Source organism: Myxocyprinus asiaticus, chromosome 18, assembly GCF_019703515.2.
Source record: "Myxocyprinus asiaticus isolate MX2 ecotype Aquarium Trade chromosome 18, UBuf_Myxa_2, whole genome shotgun sequence".
Lineage (NCBI taxonomy): Eukaryota > Metazoa > Chordata > Actinopteri > Cypriniformes > Catostomidae > Myxocyprinus > Myxocyprinus asiaticus.
The window spans coordinates 44,824,353-44,843,648 of NC_059361.1; the positions used below are offsets into that span (position 1 = coordinate 44,824,353).

Here is a 19,296-nt window from a genome sequence, read left to right on the forward strand (position 1 = left end):
TATCTTGACAACGCTTGATACCACCCTTCTAATTTTGTGCTTTCAAATTGTTGGCTTGCATGTCTGGAAACATTTCCTATAAATATTAACATGAAAACCACAAAATGTGAAACCTAATTGAAACATTAGGTTTAGAAGTGATAAAGTTTCTTAACACATTTTTAAAGTTGATATATTTTCTACTATTTCATCTTAATATGCAAAGTAATAAATTCTTACAGGATTTCGGGTCCTTTTTACAATGTAAAATTCCCTTTTTAGTATTTACAGCTGTGAAAAGTTACAGATTTTATAGCTATTACAGCTTAAATCATGTTCTGAGGTCTTAAATTTGTGGATGGAAAGACAGAATTAGGAGATGGTAAATTGAAAATAGGGCTGCACATTTAATCTATATAAAAATGTTAATTGCGATATGGCCTTGTGCAATTATTATACCACAGAAGGCTATCATTTAAATATATACAACAGTTAGTTCCGGTCCTCGAATCTGATTGGATGAGACACGTTCCATGAGCATTGATGGTCTAACACCATCAGCACTCGGACGCTTCTCTGTGTGTGTATCACTCCGCTTGTGTTCATGCTGTTCTAAACTAAAGTGTAAGAGTAGTGCATATGTGTTAAGAGTTACTGTATAAGTGTCTCTTACATGTATTTTTATTTATTTTTTTTTTTTTACATTACATATGTTAGCCAGCAGGTGGTGGCAAAAGATCATTTTTGTGTGTAATATGAGCCAGTTGGTGACGTGAAGTGAATCCTTGTCAGCCACTGTTTACATACAACAGCACTACGTGATCGCTCGTATTACTACTACACTACTAAAGCTAGAAAATAGCTTTAAACCGCTTTAAACAAACAACTTAAGCATTACGGCTCATCACAGCTGAGAGACACAACAGACAGATTAATTACACAAACTCAAGGTGCTTACCTCTTACTGGAGTTTCCACATTGGAGGAAAAAGTACTGTTCAAAATGGCAGAGAAGATCGCGGTTTCTATTGTGAATGACTCTTGCGCACCGGCTACCGCGAAACAGGGAGAAATACCCCCGTTGGACGGCTATTTTTCCACTGAGAAAGCTGATCTTCAGAAAGCTGACAGCATCTCTGCTTGGGAGTGGCAACAGGTGATCACACACACTCCGTCTCTCTCTCTCTCTCTCTTTCTCTCACACACACACACATCCATCCATCCTTGTTTATCCAATAACTTGGTAGAAACAGCACAAGCCGTGATACTATTTCTGAAGTGACATTTTTGAATTACTATCGGAGGCTTGGACGCATCATTTGGCTTGAACTAGCAACGGCAGATTCTGATCCGCCGCGTAATAAAGTAGTTCCATGCACAAATACGTTTTTATGACCATACTCAGTTTTTCCTAATTTTTATTTTGTATTTACTTGTTCATTCAACTGTGTATATAGTCTGATGTGGCATCTGTGTGTGTTTTTAAGTTTTGTTTCATGTCTTTTATTTTGATATGTAAGTTCTAGTCATGTCATGTGACCCTGATGTTTCGTCATGCTTATTAGTCTTGTCTTTTGATTGGTTCTTGTTTTATTGTCTTCCTTAGTCTTATCTTGTAATAAGAGTTATATATATATATATATCCGTTCGAGTCGCGTGGCGCCATGCGGGGGTCGGATGTATGAACGGTGAGCTCTGCGCACTTTGTTAGTTTTTAATTCTTTTTGTGTCTTAAACCGGTGAGGTTCGATGCACCCTGCTACATAACTGTTCTAAGAAGTCAGCATGTCAAAGAATTCAAAATTCTCGGGCTCTGAAGATATTAAAAGTCACTTATGTGCTCAAGCTGATACCCCAGACAGGGCCGCAGACCAGGGACTCAGTTTGGACGGTGCGGCAGGAGAAATTCAACGTCAGCTGTCCAGCATATCTGTAATACTGGCGAAGGTCGTAGCGGACTTGGAGGATCTTGCGGTAATATGTCGATTGATCACTTCCATGGAGGCGAAAATCTCCGAGTTGGTTACAAGAATGTCGGATGTTGAGAAATGGATTGATTATCTGAAATCATCGGAGAGGGAATTAGCTGCAAACCCGCTAGCAACCAAAGTAGATTTGGAACGCGTTTGGGAAAAGATGGAAGACCTTGAAAATCTTAATCGGCGAAACAAAGTCCGAATTGTTGGAATTCCTGAGCATGAGGATGGCCGAGATATGGTAAAATTCCTAGATGAGCTCTTCCCGAGTCTGCTCAACATAACAGGCCATAAGCTGGCAATCGAGCGAGCTCACAGTGTCCCGGCTCGGAGATCCACTGAGGGAGACAGGCCCCGATCAATTCTGGCTAAATTTCTGAGACCATCCGATAAAGATGTCGTGTTACGCGAGGTGAGGAGTAAAGGAAGGCTTTCTTGGAAGAACCACAACATTTTCTTGTTCCCAGACTTTGCGAATTCGACAAGAGAAACATGATCGATTCAAGGAATGCAAGTAACGCTTACATCAACGGAAGATCGCTTTTGCACTGATGTTTCTGGACAAACTGAGAAGAGATACTAAGGTTGGCCGCAAAGTATTTAAATGCCAACAGCAAGCATTGTCTTTCATAGAGTCAATGGTGTGAGTAAGCCATTTGGTGATTTTCATGTTCCCAAGTGAACTTGACTCACTGAACATACACTTGACTGTCTGAGGAAGCTGGGCACCTTTTTGTTTCTTTTTGTGTTGGTTCTGCCTAGTGGCTGGAGTTTGTTTTGTGGAATAACACTCCTTCAAGAAACTCTTACATCAGCAGAAGGTCACTTTTGCACTGATGTTCCCGGCCAAATTGAAAATAGATACTAAGGATGGCTGCAAAATATTTACATGCCCACAACAAGCGATGTCTGCCTTTCATAAAATCAATGGACTGAGGAAGTCATAGTGTGTTTCTCATGTTGCTCCCAAGTGAGCTTAACTCACTAAACATTGACCATCCGAGGAAGCGGGGCGCCTGTTTTGTTTCTTTTTGTGCTGGTTCTGCCTAGCGGCTGGAGTTTGTTTTCTGTAATAACACTCCTTCGGGACAGTTGCGGATGAATCTGCACGTGCCTTGTGTTTATGCCTCCTATTGGCTGGAGTTTGTTTTGTGGAGTATTTTTTGCAGGACATTGGAAGGATTAGGTCATCTGCTGCAATCATGAACAGCCGGCTCACCAAACATTCATTTGACTGCCCAAGGAAACTGAACAAATTTTTTTTGTGCTGGTTCTGCTAGCGGCTGGAGCTTGTTTTGTGGAGGAACACAACATCGAGACAGTTTTGTGAATGAATCTACACGTTCTTTGTGTTTATTCCACCTATTAGCTGGAGTTTGTTTTACAAAGTATTTTCTGTTATGTAATTCTGTCTCACAAAATCTGTATAGAAACACCGGACTTGAGCAATCTGATGGCAAAGTTGTTGCGGGGGCTCTCGTAGGCGTACATAGACTGTTTGAGTTTAGAGGGATGGACGCCAGTTGGCGCTGTCGTGTACGGGGTTAATGCGCACATTTTTCTTTTTTCTGTTTGTTTGGTTCTGGGGAAGTTTGGGGTTTGATTGTTGCACTAATGTTGGAATGTGGTCTTATAATCTTGTTTTTGTCAAAATGTCAAATGTTGAGTGGATTGTCTCGCTCCACGTGGAATGTGAATGGTTGGGGCACCCCATAAATAGAAGGAAGGTTATTTCTTTTCTTAAACGTAAGACATTTTATAAAGTATTTCTTCAAGAAACGCATCTTTCCCCGCAGAAAGCTGAAAAATTTGGGAAGATATGGGGTGGGCATGCTTTCTTTAGTGCTGGCTCAAGTAAGAGCAGGGGAGTCATTACATTGATAAGTGAACATCTACAATTCAACTGTCTCAAACAGATTAAAGATAATTTAGGAAGAGTCATTATTGTTTTAGCAGGAATTCAGGGGCAAAGGTTGATTTTTGGGAATGTTTACTCACCTAACGCTGATGATCAGGGCTTTTTATAAATCTTGAAGGGATATTGCAAGCCGTTGGCACCCCTCATGATATAATATTGGGAGGAGACTTTAATTTATTGATGGATTCATTCCTTGATCATAGTGAAGCAAAAGTGTGTAAGCCCCCTAGAGCAACACTGCGCTTCTCAGGATGTGTAAAAATCTTGGTCTTGCAGATATTTGGAGACTTTTGAACCCATCTGGTAGGATCTATTCATTTTTTTCATCAATCCATAAGACTTATTCTAGAATAAATTTTTTTTTTTAATATATCTAGTCAATCTGTTGTTGATTGCTCAGTTGGAAATATATAAGTCTCAGATCACGTCCTGGTGTGTTTAGAGATGTTGCCACATATGGAGAAAAAGAAATCATATAGTTGGCACTTTAATGTATCCCTTTTGCAAAATGCTGATTTCCAACAAATGTTAAAGGCTGAAATCAATGTTTATATGGAGACCAACTGGTCCTCAGGATCCTCTGTGGGTGTGGCTTGGGAGGCACTTTAGGCAGTTCTTAGGGGTCGGATCATACAGTATGCCTCATTCATCAAAAAATCCAAAGCACGAGTACTCGTGGAGTTGGAAGGGAATATTAAGAGTGCCGAGGCAGAGCTGAAGCGCTGAATGTCATCTGATGGCCTCAGAGTATTGACCTGATTGAAATACAGATATAATACTGTTTTGTCTCAAAGGTGGAGTTTTGGCTATTCAGGGCAAGACAGTCATACTTTGAGTTGGGGGCCATGCAGGGTAGCTTTTGGCTAGATATATAAAGCAGAGAGGGTATTTTTCTACCATTCCCTCAGTGAAATCTGCTGTTGAAATATTTACCCCAGCCATTGATATTAATAATGCTTTTAAAGAGTTCTATCTTTATCTCTATAGTTCTACATCATCTACTGATGAAGATATTAGAAACTATGTGGAACTTTTAGAACTCCCTAAATTGACGACTGAGCAAAAAAATTACCTTGGAGGAGCTTGACAAGGTAATTAAGGCCCTGCCTACAGGCAAGGCTTTGGGGCCAGATGGCTTTGCCACTTAATTTTTTAGATCTTATGCTACAGAACTGGCTCCAATTTTGTTAGAAGTTTATCCGGAATCATTAAAGAATGGAAAGCTTCCGCCAATCATGACACAAGCCCGGATCAGTCTGATTCTTAAAAAGGACAAAGACCCAAGCGAGTGTAAGAGTTACCATCCAATTTCCCTGATCTAACTAGATGTTAAAATATTGTCAAAAATTTTGGCTAATCGATTAAGTAAAGTTATGACATGTCTTATACATATAGATCAGGTAGGGTTTATTCGGGGCCGCAGCTCTTCTGATAACATTAGGCATTTCATCAGTATTATGTGGTCAGTGGTGAATGATCAGACTCCGGTCGCTGCCATCTCACTTGACGCCGAAAAGGCATTTGATATGGTAGAATGGGATAATCTTTTTATGATTTTGGAAATGTATGGGTTTGGGAGTAGGTTTATTGGATGGATTAAGTTGCTTTATAGACACCCGGTAGCGGCAAATGGACTAATTTCAGATTATTTTACTCTGGATAGGGGCACCCGGCAGGGTTGCTCTCTTTCCCCATTATTGTTCTGTCTTGCCCTGGAACCATTAGCAGCCGTGATAAGAAAGGAGGATGATTTTCCAGGGGTGATTGCGGGAGGTGTGGCACATAAGCTTCTGCTTTATGCAGATGATATTTTATTATTCATCTCTGACCCAACTAGATCTATGTCTTGCCTCCACAGAATCATTCATTCCTTTTCTAAGTTCTCAGGATACAGAGTCAATTGGTCTAAATCCGAAGCTTTGGCTCTGACAGCGTACTGCCCAGTAACGGCTTTCCAGCCGGGTGCCTTCCAGTGGCCCAAACAGGGCATTAAGTATTTGGGTATTTTATTCCCAGCAAATTTGTCTGATTTAGTTAGAGTTAATTTTGACCCCTTAATAAAAAGGTTTTCGAGCAATGTGGGCAGGTGGGCTTCATTACATTTATCTATGATTGGGAAGGTTAATGTTATTAAAATGAGTTGTATTCCAAAATTCAACTATTGAAAAGTAATTTGATAGCATAGCGAAGTCTTTCATTTGGAATTTTTAACGTCCCATATTACATTTCAGTAAGCTGCATAGGCCAATTGACAAAGGTGGGCTAGGTCTACCCAAGATTTTGTTTTATTATGCGTTCAGTCTCAGACGTTTGGCTCATTGGTCGCTTCCACCTAAAAGAGCCCCTCCCTGGTTTTGTATTGAACAGGAAGAGTTTGCCCCTATTTTGCCATTGCAAAGCCTTTCTATCAAGCTAACCGGATAAGTTAAATTACACCCCGTTATCTCGCATTTGCACTCGGTATGGACAAAAGTGTCCAGAGTGTTTAATTCGGATATTTATCTAAATGTTACCTCAAGCTTATGGCTGAACCCCAAATTATGTATTAATAAGTCCCCATTCTGCTGGTCAGAGTGGATTGTGAGGGGGGTTACTACACTCGGTGACCTATATGAGAGTAGTGAGTTGAGATCCTTTGAAAATTTGGTTCAACATTTCTGTATGGGCCAGGGGTGTGTCAGTGCCCATGGCATTGGTAACTCACACATCTATGAGAACACCATGAATGCAGACAGATATGTACAAATTTTGGAGCAACATATACTGCCATCGAGCACCATCTTTTCCATGGACGTTACTGCATTTTCCAGCAGGACAACTTCAGACCACATACTGCTCGGATTACAAGTGCAAGGCTGTGCAAGCAGAGAGTGTGGGTGCTAGATTGGCCTGCCTACAGTACTGACCTGTTTCCAAATGAGAATGTGCGGTGCATTATGAAGCGCATCAGATGGCAACGAAGACCCTGTATAATTGTGCAGCTAAAGACCTACGTAATGGATGAATGGGGGAAAATTCCACTTTCTAAACTTAACAAACTTGTGTCTTCAGTGCCCAAATGCTTAATAAGTGTTATTAGAAGAAATGTTGATGTTTCACAGTTGTAAACACTTGACTGTCCCAACTTTTTTGGAACGTGTTGCAATCATCTGATTTAGAGCTTTTAATGTAGCAAAGGGTGATTTATAATTTAAAAATCACTAATTTTTCTTTTATTAGCATTTTTCATACTGTACCAACTTTTTCGGAATTGGAGTTGTGTATATAATATATATATATATATTTTTTTTTACTAATAGCATTGTTTAAAATGCTTTACTTGCAAACATGCTGCTTATGTGTACAGTGTGAATGCTCTAACTGGTTAAAATTGGCACCAAAATAAATATACACCACTTACTGTACGCACTGCTTATCTGTGCTGTGTGACATAGCCCTTATCCTCATCAAGGCAATTTGATGAGAATAAATGTCATAAACTTCATAAATGCATTTAGCTGAGAATAATCATAAGGATTTTATGGTCAACCTAAAAGAACTTAGATGGACAAGATGTTGCTGCTCTGTGTAATTTTTATGTCAGTACAGTTTATTTATGCATTATATGTTTAATAATTTGTCCAAGTTCTCATATTAATGTCTCTTTTTTCCTCATGTCCAAACAGGGTCACCACTTCCTAACGGAGAAGCACATTTGCACAGTACAGTCAAACGGAAGCTGACAGAGGACAAAGGCTACATCTTTGACAAGAGACTGAGGTACAACGTCAGACAGAACGAGACCAACTGCAGATTTCGGGACATCGTAGTCAGGAAGGAAGAGGGTTTTACACATGTCCTGCTATCGAGCCAAACATCAGACAACAATGCATTAACCCCAGAGGTATGCGTCAACATGAGATTTTACTCAAAGGAAATATTATACAAACTTTTATCAAAACATTTTATCGCTCTTCTCACCACATTCTATTATTAGACATGAAATAATTTCACAATGGTTGACAAATGTGAAGACTTTGAAAACTCCTGGTCTATGCTGATAATCAAGTTGGTCAATAGCAACGTACCTGAATAATAACTCTGGCAGTTAAGGGTAACTCTATCATCCTCTTGAATACTAAGGTTTGTTAGAGACCAGACCAACACACGAGCATGTGCTAAGTATGTTCAACGGGACCTCGCGTTGTCAATGCTTTGGCCATGCACTTGCGTCTGCGTACTTGCATGAAGAATAGGGCTTTTCACACTTGAAATTTTTAAATGTTATCCTGAGTTGTCTTGTTTCATGTTTAACACTCTTCATACTTTTCCTTGGGTAAGGAATTAATCCTGGTTATTTTATGTTTCGAAGTTTCACACTGTATATTTAGGCTTTAAACCCTGGGATAACACTCTTAAGGGCTTTTCACAATGTGCTTAACCCCAGGTTATCGTATTTTTAAACCCTGCTTTTAACCCCGGGTAGAGCAAAATTTCACACTTGTAATTTTGAAAGGGGATTACCACCAATTTTAGGGTTAGCATCGCATTTGTGGGTTTAATCCTGCAATGCAGTGCCAAAGGTGAAACGTTGCACTGCAAAGTGAAACGATGCAGTGTTATTATGTTTTTAGAAAGTTGGGATCCGCTTTACATTAGGTGGCCTTAACTACTATGTACTTAACCATTTGGTACAATGTACTTATTATGTACATACATGTTGTTGCATTGTAATTATATTTAAAGTACTTGCATTTACTTATATTTGTAGTTACACTGTTAACTTTACCCCAACCCAACCCTTACTCCAAAACCTAACTCTACCCCTCACCCTACCCTTACTCCTAAACCTACCCATACCTCAACCTCAGTAGCAGCAAATGTGGGAATTTTGCAGAACAACACGTAGTTACACAGTAAATACATAGTCTTGTATGAATTTAATGTTAGTACATAGTAGTTAAGGCCACCTAATATAAAGTGTGACCGAAAGTTGTTTGGCAAAAGTCAGCCAATCATATAATGCTTCGGTGCTTACCTCCTTTAATATTCATGCACCATATACAGTCGCAGAAACTGTACACCGATGAGTCAAAACATTATGACCATCTGCCTAATATGCTGTTGACCTTCGCGTGCTGCCAAAACAGCGCGAACCCGCCGAGGCATGGACTCTACAAAACCCCTGAAGACATTAGAAGCAGATCCTTCAAGTCCTGTAAGTTGCGAGGTGGAGCCGCTGTGGATCTGAGTTGTTGGTCCAGCACATCCCACAGGTGCTCAATCGGATTGAGATCTGGGGAATTTGGAGGCCAGGACAACACCTTGAACTCTTCATCATGTTCCTCCAACCATTCCCGAACAATGTGTGCAGTGTGGCAGGGTGCATTATCCTGCTGAAAGAGGCCACTGCCATCAAGGAATACCATTGCCAAGAAGGGGTGTACCTGGTCTGCAATGATGCTTAGGTAGGTGCACATGTCAAATTGCCATCCACATGAATGGCCGGACCCAGTGTTTCCCAGCAGAACATTGCCCAGAGCATCACACTCCCTCCACCGGCTTGTCATCTTCCCATAGTGCATCCTGGTGCCATCACTTCCCAGGTAAACTGTGCACACGTACACGGCTGTCCACGTGATATAAAAGAAAACGGGACTCATCGGACCAGGCGACCTTCTTCCACTGCTCCAAGGTCCAGTTCCGATGCTCTTATGCCCATTGTAGGTGCTTTTGACAGTGTACAGGGGTCATCATTGGCACTCTGACAGGTCTGCGTCTATGCAGCCCCATATGCAGCAGGGTGCAATGCACTCTGTGTTGTGACATATTCCTCCTGTAACCATCATTAAAATTTTCTGTGACTTGTGCCACGGTAGACCTTGTGTCTGTTCGGACGGGATAGCCTTCGTTGCCCTCATGCATCGATGAGCCTTCAGCGCCAACACCCTGTCGCCGGTTTGTGGTTTATCCCTCCTCAGACCACTGTCGGTAGGTACTCACCACTGCTGACCGCGTGCACCCCACAAGCCTTGCCGTTTCAGAGATGCTCTAACCCAGTCATCTGACCATAACAATTTGACCCTTTTCAAAGTCGCTCAGGTCTTTACTCCTGCCCATTTCTTCTGCAATCAGCACTTGGACTATGAGAACTGATTGTTCGCTTAACATCTAATCTACCCAGACCTTGACATATGGCCTTGTTAGGAGATGATCAGCATTATTTGCTCCACTTGTGAGTTGTCATAATGTTTTGGCTCATCAGTGTATGTGTTCTGTCTGAGGGAAACTGGTAAAATGACGAACAGTCATGACAAACGTGATAATTGATGTGATGAAGAGACAGTATTCCTTTTGCATGTGTTTTCGTGGTATGTTTTAAAAGACAAAAGACAAACAGAGCAAATTTCCTCAGAAGAGCAGCTTCATAGACAGGTTGTGCATCCACTGTGAGCTGTATTCATCCAATCATTGTCATTGACACCTAAAATATGAAAATAAGAATGTTAACCAGGTTTACAAATGTACAGTGTGAATCCGCGAAACATAAATCCCCAAAATTAATAATTAACCGAGGGTGAAGTATGAACAGTGTGAAACAAGATAACCCAAGATTCAATTAACCTAGGGTTAATTTCAAGTGTGAAAACCCATTTATTTGCATATATATAAGGTCAGTAACATTGATTGGATGAATACAGTTCGCGATGGGAATGCAACCTGTGTTATTAACTGCTTATCAGTGAAACAACTTTTTCTTGTGTCTTCTGAAATGTACTACAAAAACACATGTAAAAGCAATACTGTGTCTTTGACATTCCAGACTATATTTTCCATTACTGTTTGACATTATTATAATATTGTTAACCATTGCTTTACCCAGGGTTAAAGATATGTTCTGGGATCAATACAAGTTGAACTCAATCGACAGCCTTTGTGGCATAATGTTGATTACCACAAAAATCAAGGATACAGTGAGGCGCTTGGACGCACAGTGGAAGTGAATGTCCAATCCGCAAATGTTAAATAAATGAGTATTACCAAGAGTATAACCACAATACATAAAACAAATGTGTTAACATGATTTTAGTGTGATAAAATCGCTTACTAACCTTTTCAGTGTAATTTGCAAATTTTTGGAGGGTTTAAAGGCAGAAATGTGAAGTTTATAATTTTATAAAAGCACATGAGTCTGTTAAAACTCTTTTTAGGGCCTAAGTTTTTACGCCGTTACGTCGTAATAGCTACGAAATTGGATACAACTTTACACAGAAAAAATAAGTAAGCAATTTTATCCCACTAAAAACATGTTAACACACGTATTGTTTATTTGCTATACTTTTCCCCCAATTTGGAACGCCCAATTCCCAATGCACTAAGTCCTCGTGGTGGTGTAGTGACTCGCCTCAATCCGGGTGGCAGAGGACGAATCTCAGTTGCCTCCACGTCTGAGACCGTCAACCGTTGAGCGCGTTACCGCGGAGACATATCATGTGTGGAGGCTTCACGCCATCCACCGTGGCATCCACGCACAACACACCATGTGCCCCACCAAGAGCAAACCACATTATAGCGACCACGAGGAGGTTACCCCATGTGACTTTACCCTCCATAGCAACCGGGCCAATTTGGTTGCTTAGGAGACCTGGCTGGAGTCACTCAGCACGCCCTGGGATTCTAATTTGTGAACTCCAGGGGTGGTAGTCAGCGTCTTTACTCGCTGAGCTACCCAGGCCCCCCTACTTGCTATACTCTTGAAACAGTGCATATTTTAATGTTTGCGGATTGGCCCAATTCACTTCCATTGTACTGTATATGCCTCACTGTAACCTAGATTTTTGCTCTTTTTAAAGAAAAGGTGGGACAAGTCAAAAAAATTTTTTTGTTGTAATCAACATTATGCCACAAATGCTGTCGATTGAGTGTAACTTGATTTGAACACGGAATATTCCTTTAAAAGTGTCCTTAACCTGGAGTTTAAAAAGACAATATCCCAGGGTTAAGTGCAGTGTGAAAAGTCCTTATCTTTCTGGCCTAAGAAATAACAGTCTCTGATTACAATAGCACATAACCAAGACAGCAATTTTGACTGAATTTTGAAGTGTATTGGATGTTCAGGAACTTATCCACATCACCGCAAGCGTTTTTACAGAATATGGGCGCACGGAAAAGGCTGCCACTTCTCTGCCTGTCATTCAGATGGCATGGGTACAGATTTCTGACATTTCTGACATCCCAATGTCATGGCATACATGCGCAAACATATTCAAATAAAGCCATTTGTAGGCACATATTGCTGTTTATTACTTTTATTTTATGAAGTTATATTCAAAAGAATGTTTATTGTCATCAGTGTTACATTCAGACCTTGTGTGTCCTTTGATTTAATGTCTCTCAGAGCTGTAGGTCCATTGTCTGTATGACTGAAGGCTGGAAAGCTTTGGATATATTTGCCAAAGATTATTCTGCTCTATTAAATATAATACCTACTGCCATTGACACAGCATTGCAATGAGTTGACATGCAGGTTTGGTCAATGTAAAATTATGTCAGTGACAGCTAGCATGGTTTGTTACTAACACTACCCTCTACCTGAATCAAGAAAAGTTAAGATAGAAAGTTTATTATTATTATTATTACTACTACTTTATAGACATATGCAAAGCAGTTCGTTTCCTTAAAAATGTAGGTAAAAGTACTGTTCGTAAAAGTGCTACAAAGTCCAGCAGAGATGTACTTGGACTAAAAACAGTCCAGAATAAGGCAATGGTGACACCAAATGGAAATATTAACTAATAACTATAACTGTCTCTGATTAAAAACATTTTACATTTTATTTTTCTAAAATAGTATTGTCTCTGATTACATCTAAATATTATTTTCAAAAATACATATTTAATGGAAGTGCATGCTTATCCAGTTAAATAATAATAATTTACTGATAAAATCAAATCAGACATGACATTTGACATTAGGATTCTATTCCCCATAGCATTTTTATACATAATATTCAGCATTATATATAGTCAGAGAAGATCGCTCTCTCGCTTCAAACGGACATTCGATCCCTCGCACAGAAAAGGCTTGTCTGTCTCCCGCTCCTTGTATCACTTTCAGCCGAACTCATCGTACAGGTCCAACACCTGTGGCTGCTAGCGTGCAATCATATTTTAGAGCTTTCTATGTCCAATGAAGCGATTTCCATTTGTATGCCCGCGTTATGTATGCTCAGGACGTTGCGCATATTGGATAGAACAGACGTTAAAATCATAAAAAAAAAAAAGTCCTATCTCCACAATGCTATGGTGATGGGGGCGTGGCTGAGCAACGCCTGTGGAGAGCGAGGCCGGGAGAGGAAGGGAGGTAAGGATTGACACCTGTGGGAAATCACCTCTAACAGCTGTTTTGTGTTACAGTGAGAGCTGGAGAGGGATAAAAGGGCAATCCAAACCGCCGGAGGAGAGAGAGTGCTACGCTTCAAATGCCTGAGTGTGTGTGTGTTTAATTGTGTGTGCTGAAAAGCCACGTTGTTTATTGTAAATAAATGGCTTCATTGAGAAAAGAATACGCCGAGTCCCGCTTCTTCCTCCTGACAGATCCAGTGACTTGTTAAACCCCAGATTAGGAGGAAGAAAACACTGTCATGGAGTCCTCGCAGCTGGCTGAAGTATTCAAGACCCTCGCCAGCATCCATCAAGCGCAACAACAGTCTATGCTTGAGCTGCGTCTGGAACAGGAGCAGCAGTTCCAGGTGCTTTTACAGGCTCAAGCGGAGGACCGGCAGGTGCTAGGGAGCTTGGTACACCAGGAAGGGTCTTCAGACACAACCACGAGCCCTCTTTCTCTTCTCTCTCTCCCCCCCTCTCTCTCGGTTCCCCAGAAATGGGGAATCATGTCCCCAAAATCCAGTTCCATGGACCGTTCAACCCGTCAGTTTGCCCTAACCCTCTACGCTGTCCCCCACAGGCTGATGAATCCGCTGCCGCCGGTGTGGGCGTGAAGTCTGAGCCGGCCTGCTGGAGCTGTGGGGAACCTGGGCACTTCCAGGACCGGTGCCCTGTGATGGAGGTGGAGACACTGGTCCGGATACCCGACATGCCACAGGCCGCCACCAATTGAGCAGGAGCATACTTGATACCTGTGAATATTAAGGGGGGCACATACCAAGTCTTGGTGGATTCAGGTTGTAATAAAAACCTCCATTCACCAAAGCTTGGTTCAGTCCGAGGCTTTGGATACAAACCGGCACGCCTTTGATCAAGTGAAAGTGATTGATGTTCAGTGCCTCCCGCCAGACATTGCACGTGCATATATGTATTTTTCAATTATCAAGGATCGGTTGTATCGAGTGACGCAGGATGCCTAGACAAAGGAGGATATAATCCAAATGTTAATACCACAGAGTCGTTGGGAAATGTTATTCCAGATGGCTCATTACAATCTGATGGCGGGTCACTTAGGGCAGGATAAGACACTGAACCGTCTAATGGCCCGTTTCAATTGGCGGGGCATTCGTGGGGATGTTTGCAGGTGGTGTGCGGCATGCTGTGAATGTCAGCTGGTGAATCTGCCGACCACCCCAAGAGCGCCATTGCGCCCCATTCCATCGATCGAGGTCCTCTTCGAAAGAATTGGTATGGATCTCGTCGGGCCATTAGAGCGGCTGGCACATGGGCATCGCTTTGTGTTGGTTCTGGTGGACTACACAATGCGATATCCAGAAGCAGTGCCTCTGCGCATCTCAGCACATAGTGTTGTGGAGACACTCTTTGGAAGAGTCTCCTGAGTGGAGATTCCGAAAGAAATCCTCACTGATCAGGGCACAACGTTTATGTCACGTACACTATGCGAACTGTATGAATTATTGGGGATTAAATCAATTCGGACCAGCGTTTACCATCCCCTAACGGACAGCTTGGTCGAACGATTTAATTAGACATTAAAGAATATGATTTGTAAGTTCCTGCATGAAGATGCCCGAAATTGGGACACGTGGCTCGAGCCCCTATTATTTGCAGTACGAGAGGTCCCACAAGCCTCCACAGGGTTCTTCCCATTTGAATTATTGTACGGGCGTCGACCGTGCGGCATGCTCGATGTCCTACAGGAAAATTGGAATTAACACAGGAGAATTTGATCCAGGCTCAAGAATGTCAAAGCCGGCTGGATAATTGGGGTACTCAGCTGTGGGAATTTACACTGGGAGATAAAGTCCTTGTATTACTCCCCACATCGAGCTCTAAATTATTAAGTGGCAAGGGCCCTTTGAGGTCAAACGGCAAGTCAGAGAAATCGATTATGAGGTTAAATGAACGGATAGAGGCGGAGCATGTCAGATTTACCAACCTCAACCTCCTAAAACCATGGAGAGAGGACTTTGTGACTTTGGCGATGGGGGTTCCGGAGAGGGAGGAGCTTGGACCGGAGGTGAATTTAAAAGCCACCGATCGAGTCACCCCGGTCACTTGCGGAGACAACCTCTCACCGTCACAAGTCACGGAGGTTGCCAGGTTGCAAGGAGTATTCTCCGATGATTTCCCACCTCTTCCCAGTCATATGAATCTTATAGAGCACCATATCAAAATGACCCGAGGGGTAGTGGTACGCAGTTGTCCCTACCAATTACCCGAGCCCAAAAAAGAAGTGGTTCGGGAAGAAGGGCTGTTCTGAGGTTGTTGAGACGAGCGGAACTCATGGCAAACCCAAAGAAGTGCACAACTGGGCAGGTGGAAGTATGGTATCTGGACTTCCACATGGGTCATGGGCAGATGTGGCCCCAAATTGATAAAACAGCAGTGATTGCAGCCTGCCTGAGACCTAAGACCAAAAAGGAGGTGAGACAGTTCCTGGGGCTGGCTGGCTATTATCATAGGTTTGTGCCTAATTATTTGACCGTCACCAGCCCGCTGACTGATCTGACTTAAAAGGGGGCACGAGATCTGGTCAAGTGGACGGAGCTGTGTCAGCAGGCGTTCACACGGGCAAGTGAATGAACAATTGCCCACATGACAATGCATAATGTCGGCCCTACTTTATACTTTAAAAATCATTCCATCAAAATAAAACTAGAGGTTACTTTTTCCCAAAGAAAGTGCGTAAATCGCCCCCAACACCCCCCCCCCATCCCCCCCCCCCCCCACATATGAGCCATGTAAGGGAGGAATTGACACTGATTGTTATACATTTCAGGCCCTGAGCACTGTTGAACTACTAAACCCTCTGCAACATATGTGCCGCTGATGTGTAACAGAGAGAGATGGCAGAGGCTCCATCATTATCTCTGGATTACAGCACATATGGTGACAAATTGAGATAAATGAAGAAGAAGAGATAGAGTGAGAGAAAAGGCCTTGAGCTCCAGGAGAAGCAGCTTGTATCATTCAGTGAGGGAGAAACAGAATAAGAGACAGTTACAGTTCTGTTGAGCCCTGAGCAGACATCAATTCACACAGCAGCTATTAAGATATCAAAACAAAACGAGCTGCCGCCCTTACTTAAACAACTCTCTCTCTTAAAATGCCAAAATTTGTTTTTTTTTTTTTTTACCTCTGAACACAACAGTGACTTTAAAAAGACCCCACAGCCTTTTAGCTAACATTAATAAAATGTCAGATTTTTTGTGAAAAATGGATACTTATAATTGAAAATGAGTAACATCATAGACACCATAAACATTTGAAAAAAAAATTAAACAGATTTTAAATTATTAAATTGTCAACATTGTACTCTCTATATTATGAGACTGAAAATGCAGTTTTTCATAATTTGTTGAGATTTAAAGTTTTTTTTTTTTTTTGTGGTTTGGTGAAACCGAAATCGTATTTATTATTTAGTGAAAATCTGACCGACCGTTGCTCTCTTGTATGCGTTCATGAGAGGGTACGAGTGCAGCAGATCACGCAGCCCATGCTTGCTATATTGGGTAAGCAACCAGATTGAACCTTACTACCACAGGGTGTATTGCCTGTGAAAACTTTAAATTCTCACATGTGAGACACGCTTGCAAAATCACCGCCAGGAGGCGCAAAGGGACACTTTTGTCACCATCATTTAGTAGTATGACGAAAGTGAGAGTTATTATGATTAAATTGTTAATATTATTATTTGTATTGTTTTTTTTTTACATTTTGATGTGTAGAAGGTGATCTAACAATGCAAAATTAATGGTAGTATTAAAGTTATAGCTTAGTTAGTTTATGATATACAGAAAAAAAAAAAATGCTTGAATGTCAGCCTTTTTCAGTAACTTAAAACTAGTGCTTCATAGATATTAGCTATTTAATTATCTTTATGAAAATCAAAATGAAAACACATCGTGAACATTCATAATTTCATTTGTTAGCCCTAATGAAAAAACAACAACAATGCATTTAATTAATGCTGTTAAGCCGTGCCATAATTGACCCGGCTAGTCTGCAGTGTTAGACTAAAAGTGTTAGACCCACTCATGTATGTGTGTGTGTATAAATATATATATATATATATATACACTGTATGTGTGTGTGATTATTTTGTTGTTTTTAAATAGTATACTTTAAAGTTACAGCAGTTGGTATGGAGCAGTTAAAAACTGAAGTTCTTTGAAAGTCACATGTGGACTGATAGCTCAGGGGCTGTGCACTCGTGTCATCTGATACTGCCATTTCCTGCATATCGCGGATTTGAGACCAGCTTTACTTATCTTATTGTCTGTTTGGACACATGTAGAAAGTAAATACATCCAGCAAATTCACAAAAAGCCATTTTGCACTGTGTCTGCTACTGACACTTTGACATGTAAGATCATTGTTGGTCATTTGTTCATATTATACTGTATATATTTTTTACGTGGTATTTAACTTATATTTGTCGCCACGATTGTGTTTTAAAGGTAAAATCATTGCCGATACAGTCACACAGGGCGGCATTGTACATGATTACATGATCAAGTTTATTATTCAACTTAATTGCATTATACAGTAGCCTACAATAGCGTAAGTGTAGTTCACAATAGTGTGGAACATTGTTGCTTTTTGTCACATTGTATTGTGCACGCTGCAGCCGAGCAAACCGAGACAATGAGCCCCGCGACGCGTGTAAATAACAAACTTGAAGTCTGAGCAAGATTTGTTCTCCTTGCTCCGCTTTATTTCAAAATGTTATACAGTTGCTGGTGTGTTTGTTGTTTTCTTTTCATCACACTTGCCGCCACGCTGTGATAGGTGCGGTTCCCTCCTCATCATTCTCCGGTGTTACGGTTTAACTGGGGCTGAGTTCTGAATAAACTAACTACATAATGTTGGTATCCTTGTACAGATGAAAATAAGTGATATAATTAGCTTGAGTGGCAGAATTACCAAAAAAACCACAAAAAAAAAAAAACGTACCAAGGCATGAGATTTGATCATGTTCAAAAACAATATGAGCAGCACAACTTCACACAGCATTAACAGTTTGAGCTATTAGGTGACGACAAAAGCAGCGAGCATTTTGTTCAAATGATGTTTCTTTATTCGGTGTGAAATGGTGCACATTATCAAGCAATGTTAATGCCATGTTAACTTGTGCTTCACGTTCATAATATGATGATCTTGTCAGATTATGACATTGTATGAAATCTGAACGTCTTTTTCTCATTGAAACACTGCTCCCAAATATTATGCGACATTATAAAATCAATCATTAATTGAATGAACAACAAACTGCCAGAAATATTAAAGCCCTACTGAGTTTGTTTGTTATTAGTGTAAATATATTTTTTCAATGTATGTTGCAAATAATCTGTCATGTTCTTGCCTGGCAACATGTGAGTCCCAACTGCACCTTTTTCAGCACAGACAAAAGATTTAAACACCTCCTCTCCCCATCGAGTTAACGTGTGAATCATTGAAGCTCTGGGTGTTTAAAGCACTATTCGGACAGGATTAGTTTTCCGGACATATGTCCGTAAAGTAATTATTACTGTGGACGTCTGTAATATTTACCGTTGATTCGCACGGGATAAGCAATGTCTGTAAAAATCACAGAGTTGGGTGTGTCTACAGCAATTACACACTGCTGGCACTCGTAACTGACCTATTAGAAAATGTATACTGTGCTGATTAATTATGCAGGAAATAAACATGAGCATATACAGTATCTGTGATAATTAGAAGAGATTGATTGGGGTATCTGGCGAAATACAACATAACTCCTGACATTAACAAGCCTGTAATTTAGACACTCAGAAGGACGCTTTTGGTGTGTCTCGGTTACCTTGTGTCTGTTTATGATTTAATGTGTTTAGGTTGCTGTGTCAAGTTAAACGAAGTGTGAAACTTAGAACAACACGTCTTGAGATCCCTGCCTTTGGATTTGCACTCCATCAAGCTGTGTTTGAATGCAAGAAGGTGTTTTCAACTTGTGTTGTTTGGTTTGTTTTCTGTCTGTATGAGCTGCGTGTTGCCTATACAGCGAGTTTTGCTTA

At 41.0% G+C, this 19,296-nt stretch overlaps 1 protein-coding gene across 5 annotated transcripts in view; it reads left to right on the forward strand.

The window, feature by feature from the left end:
• LOC127456312 (chromodomain Y-like protein 2) overlaps positions 1–19,296 on the forward strand; it is a 109,438-nt gene that overhangs the window by 65,156 nt on the left and 24,986 nt on the right. For all 5 annotated transcript variants that reach the window (XM_051724748.1, XM_051724749.1, XM_051724747.1 and 2 more), the window contains one exon: positions 7,538–7,755. In XM_051724748.1, coding sequence (XP_051580708.1) covers positions 7,538–7,755 — 218 coding nt within the window. The remainder of the gene's footprint in view (positions 1–7,537; positions 7,756–19,296) is intronic.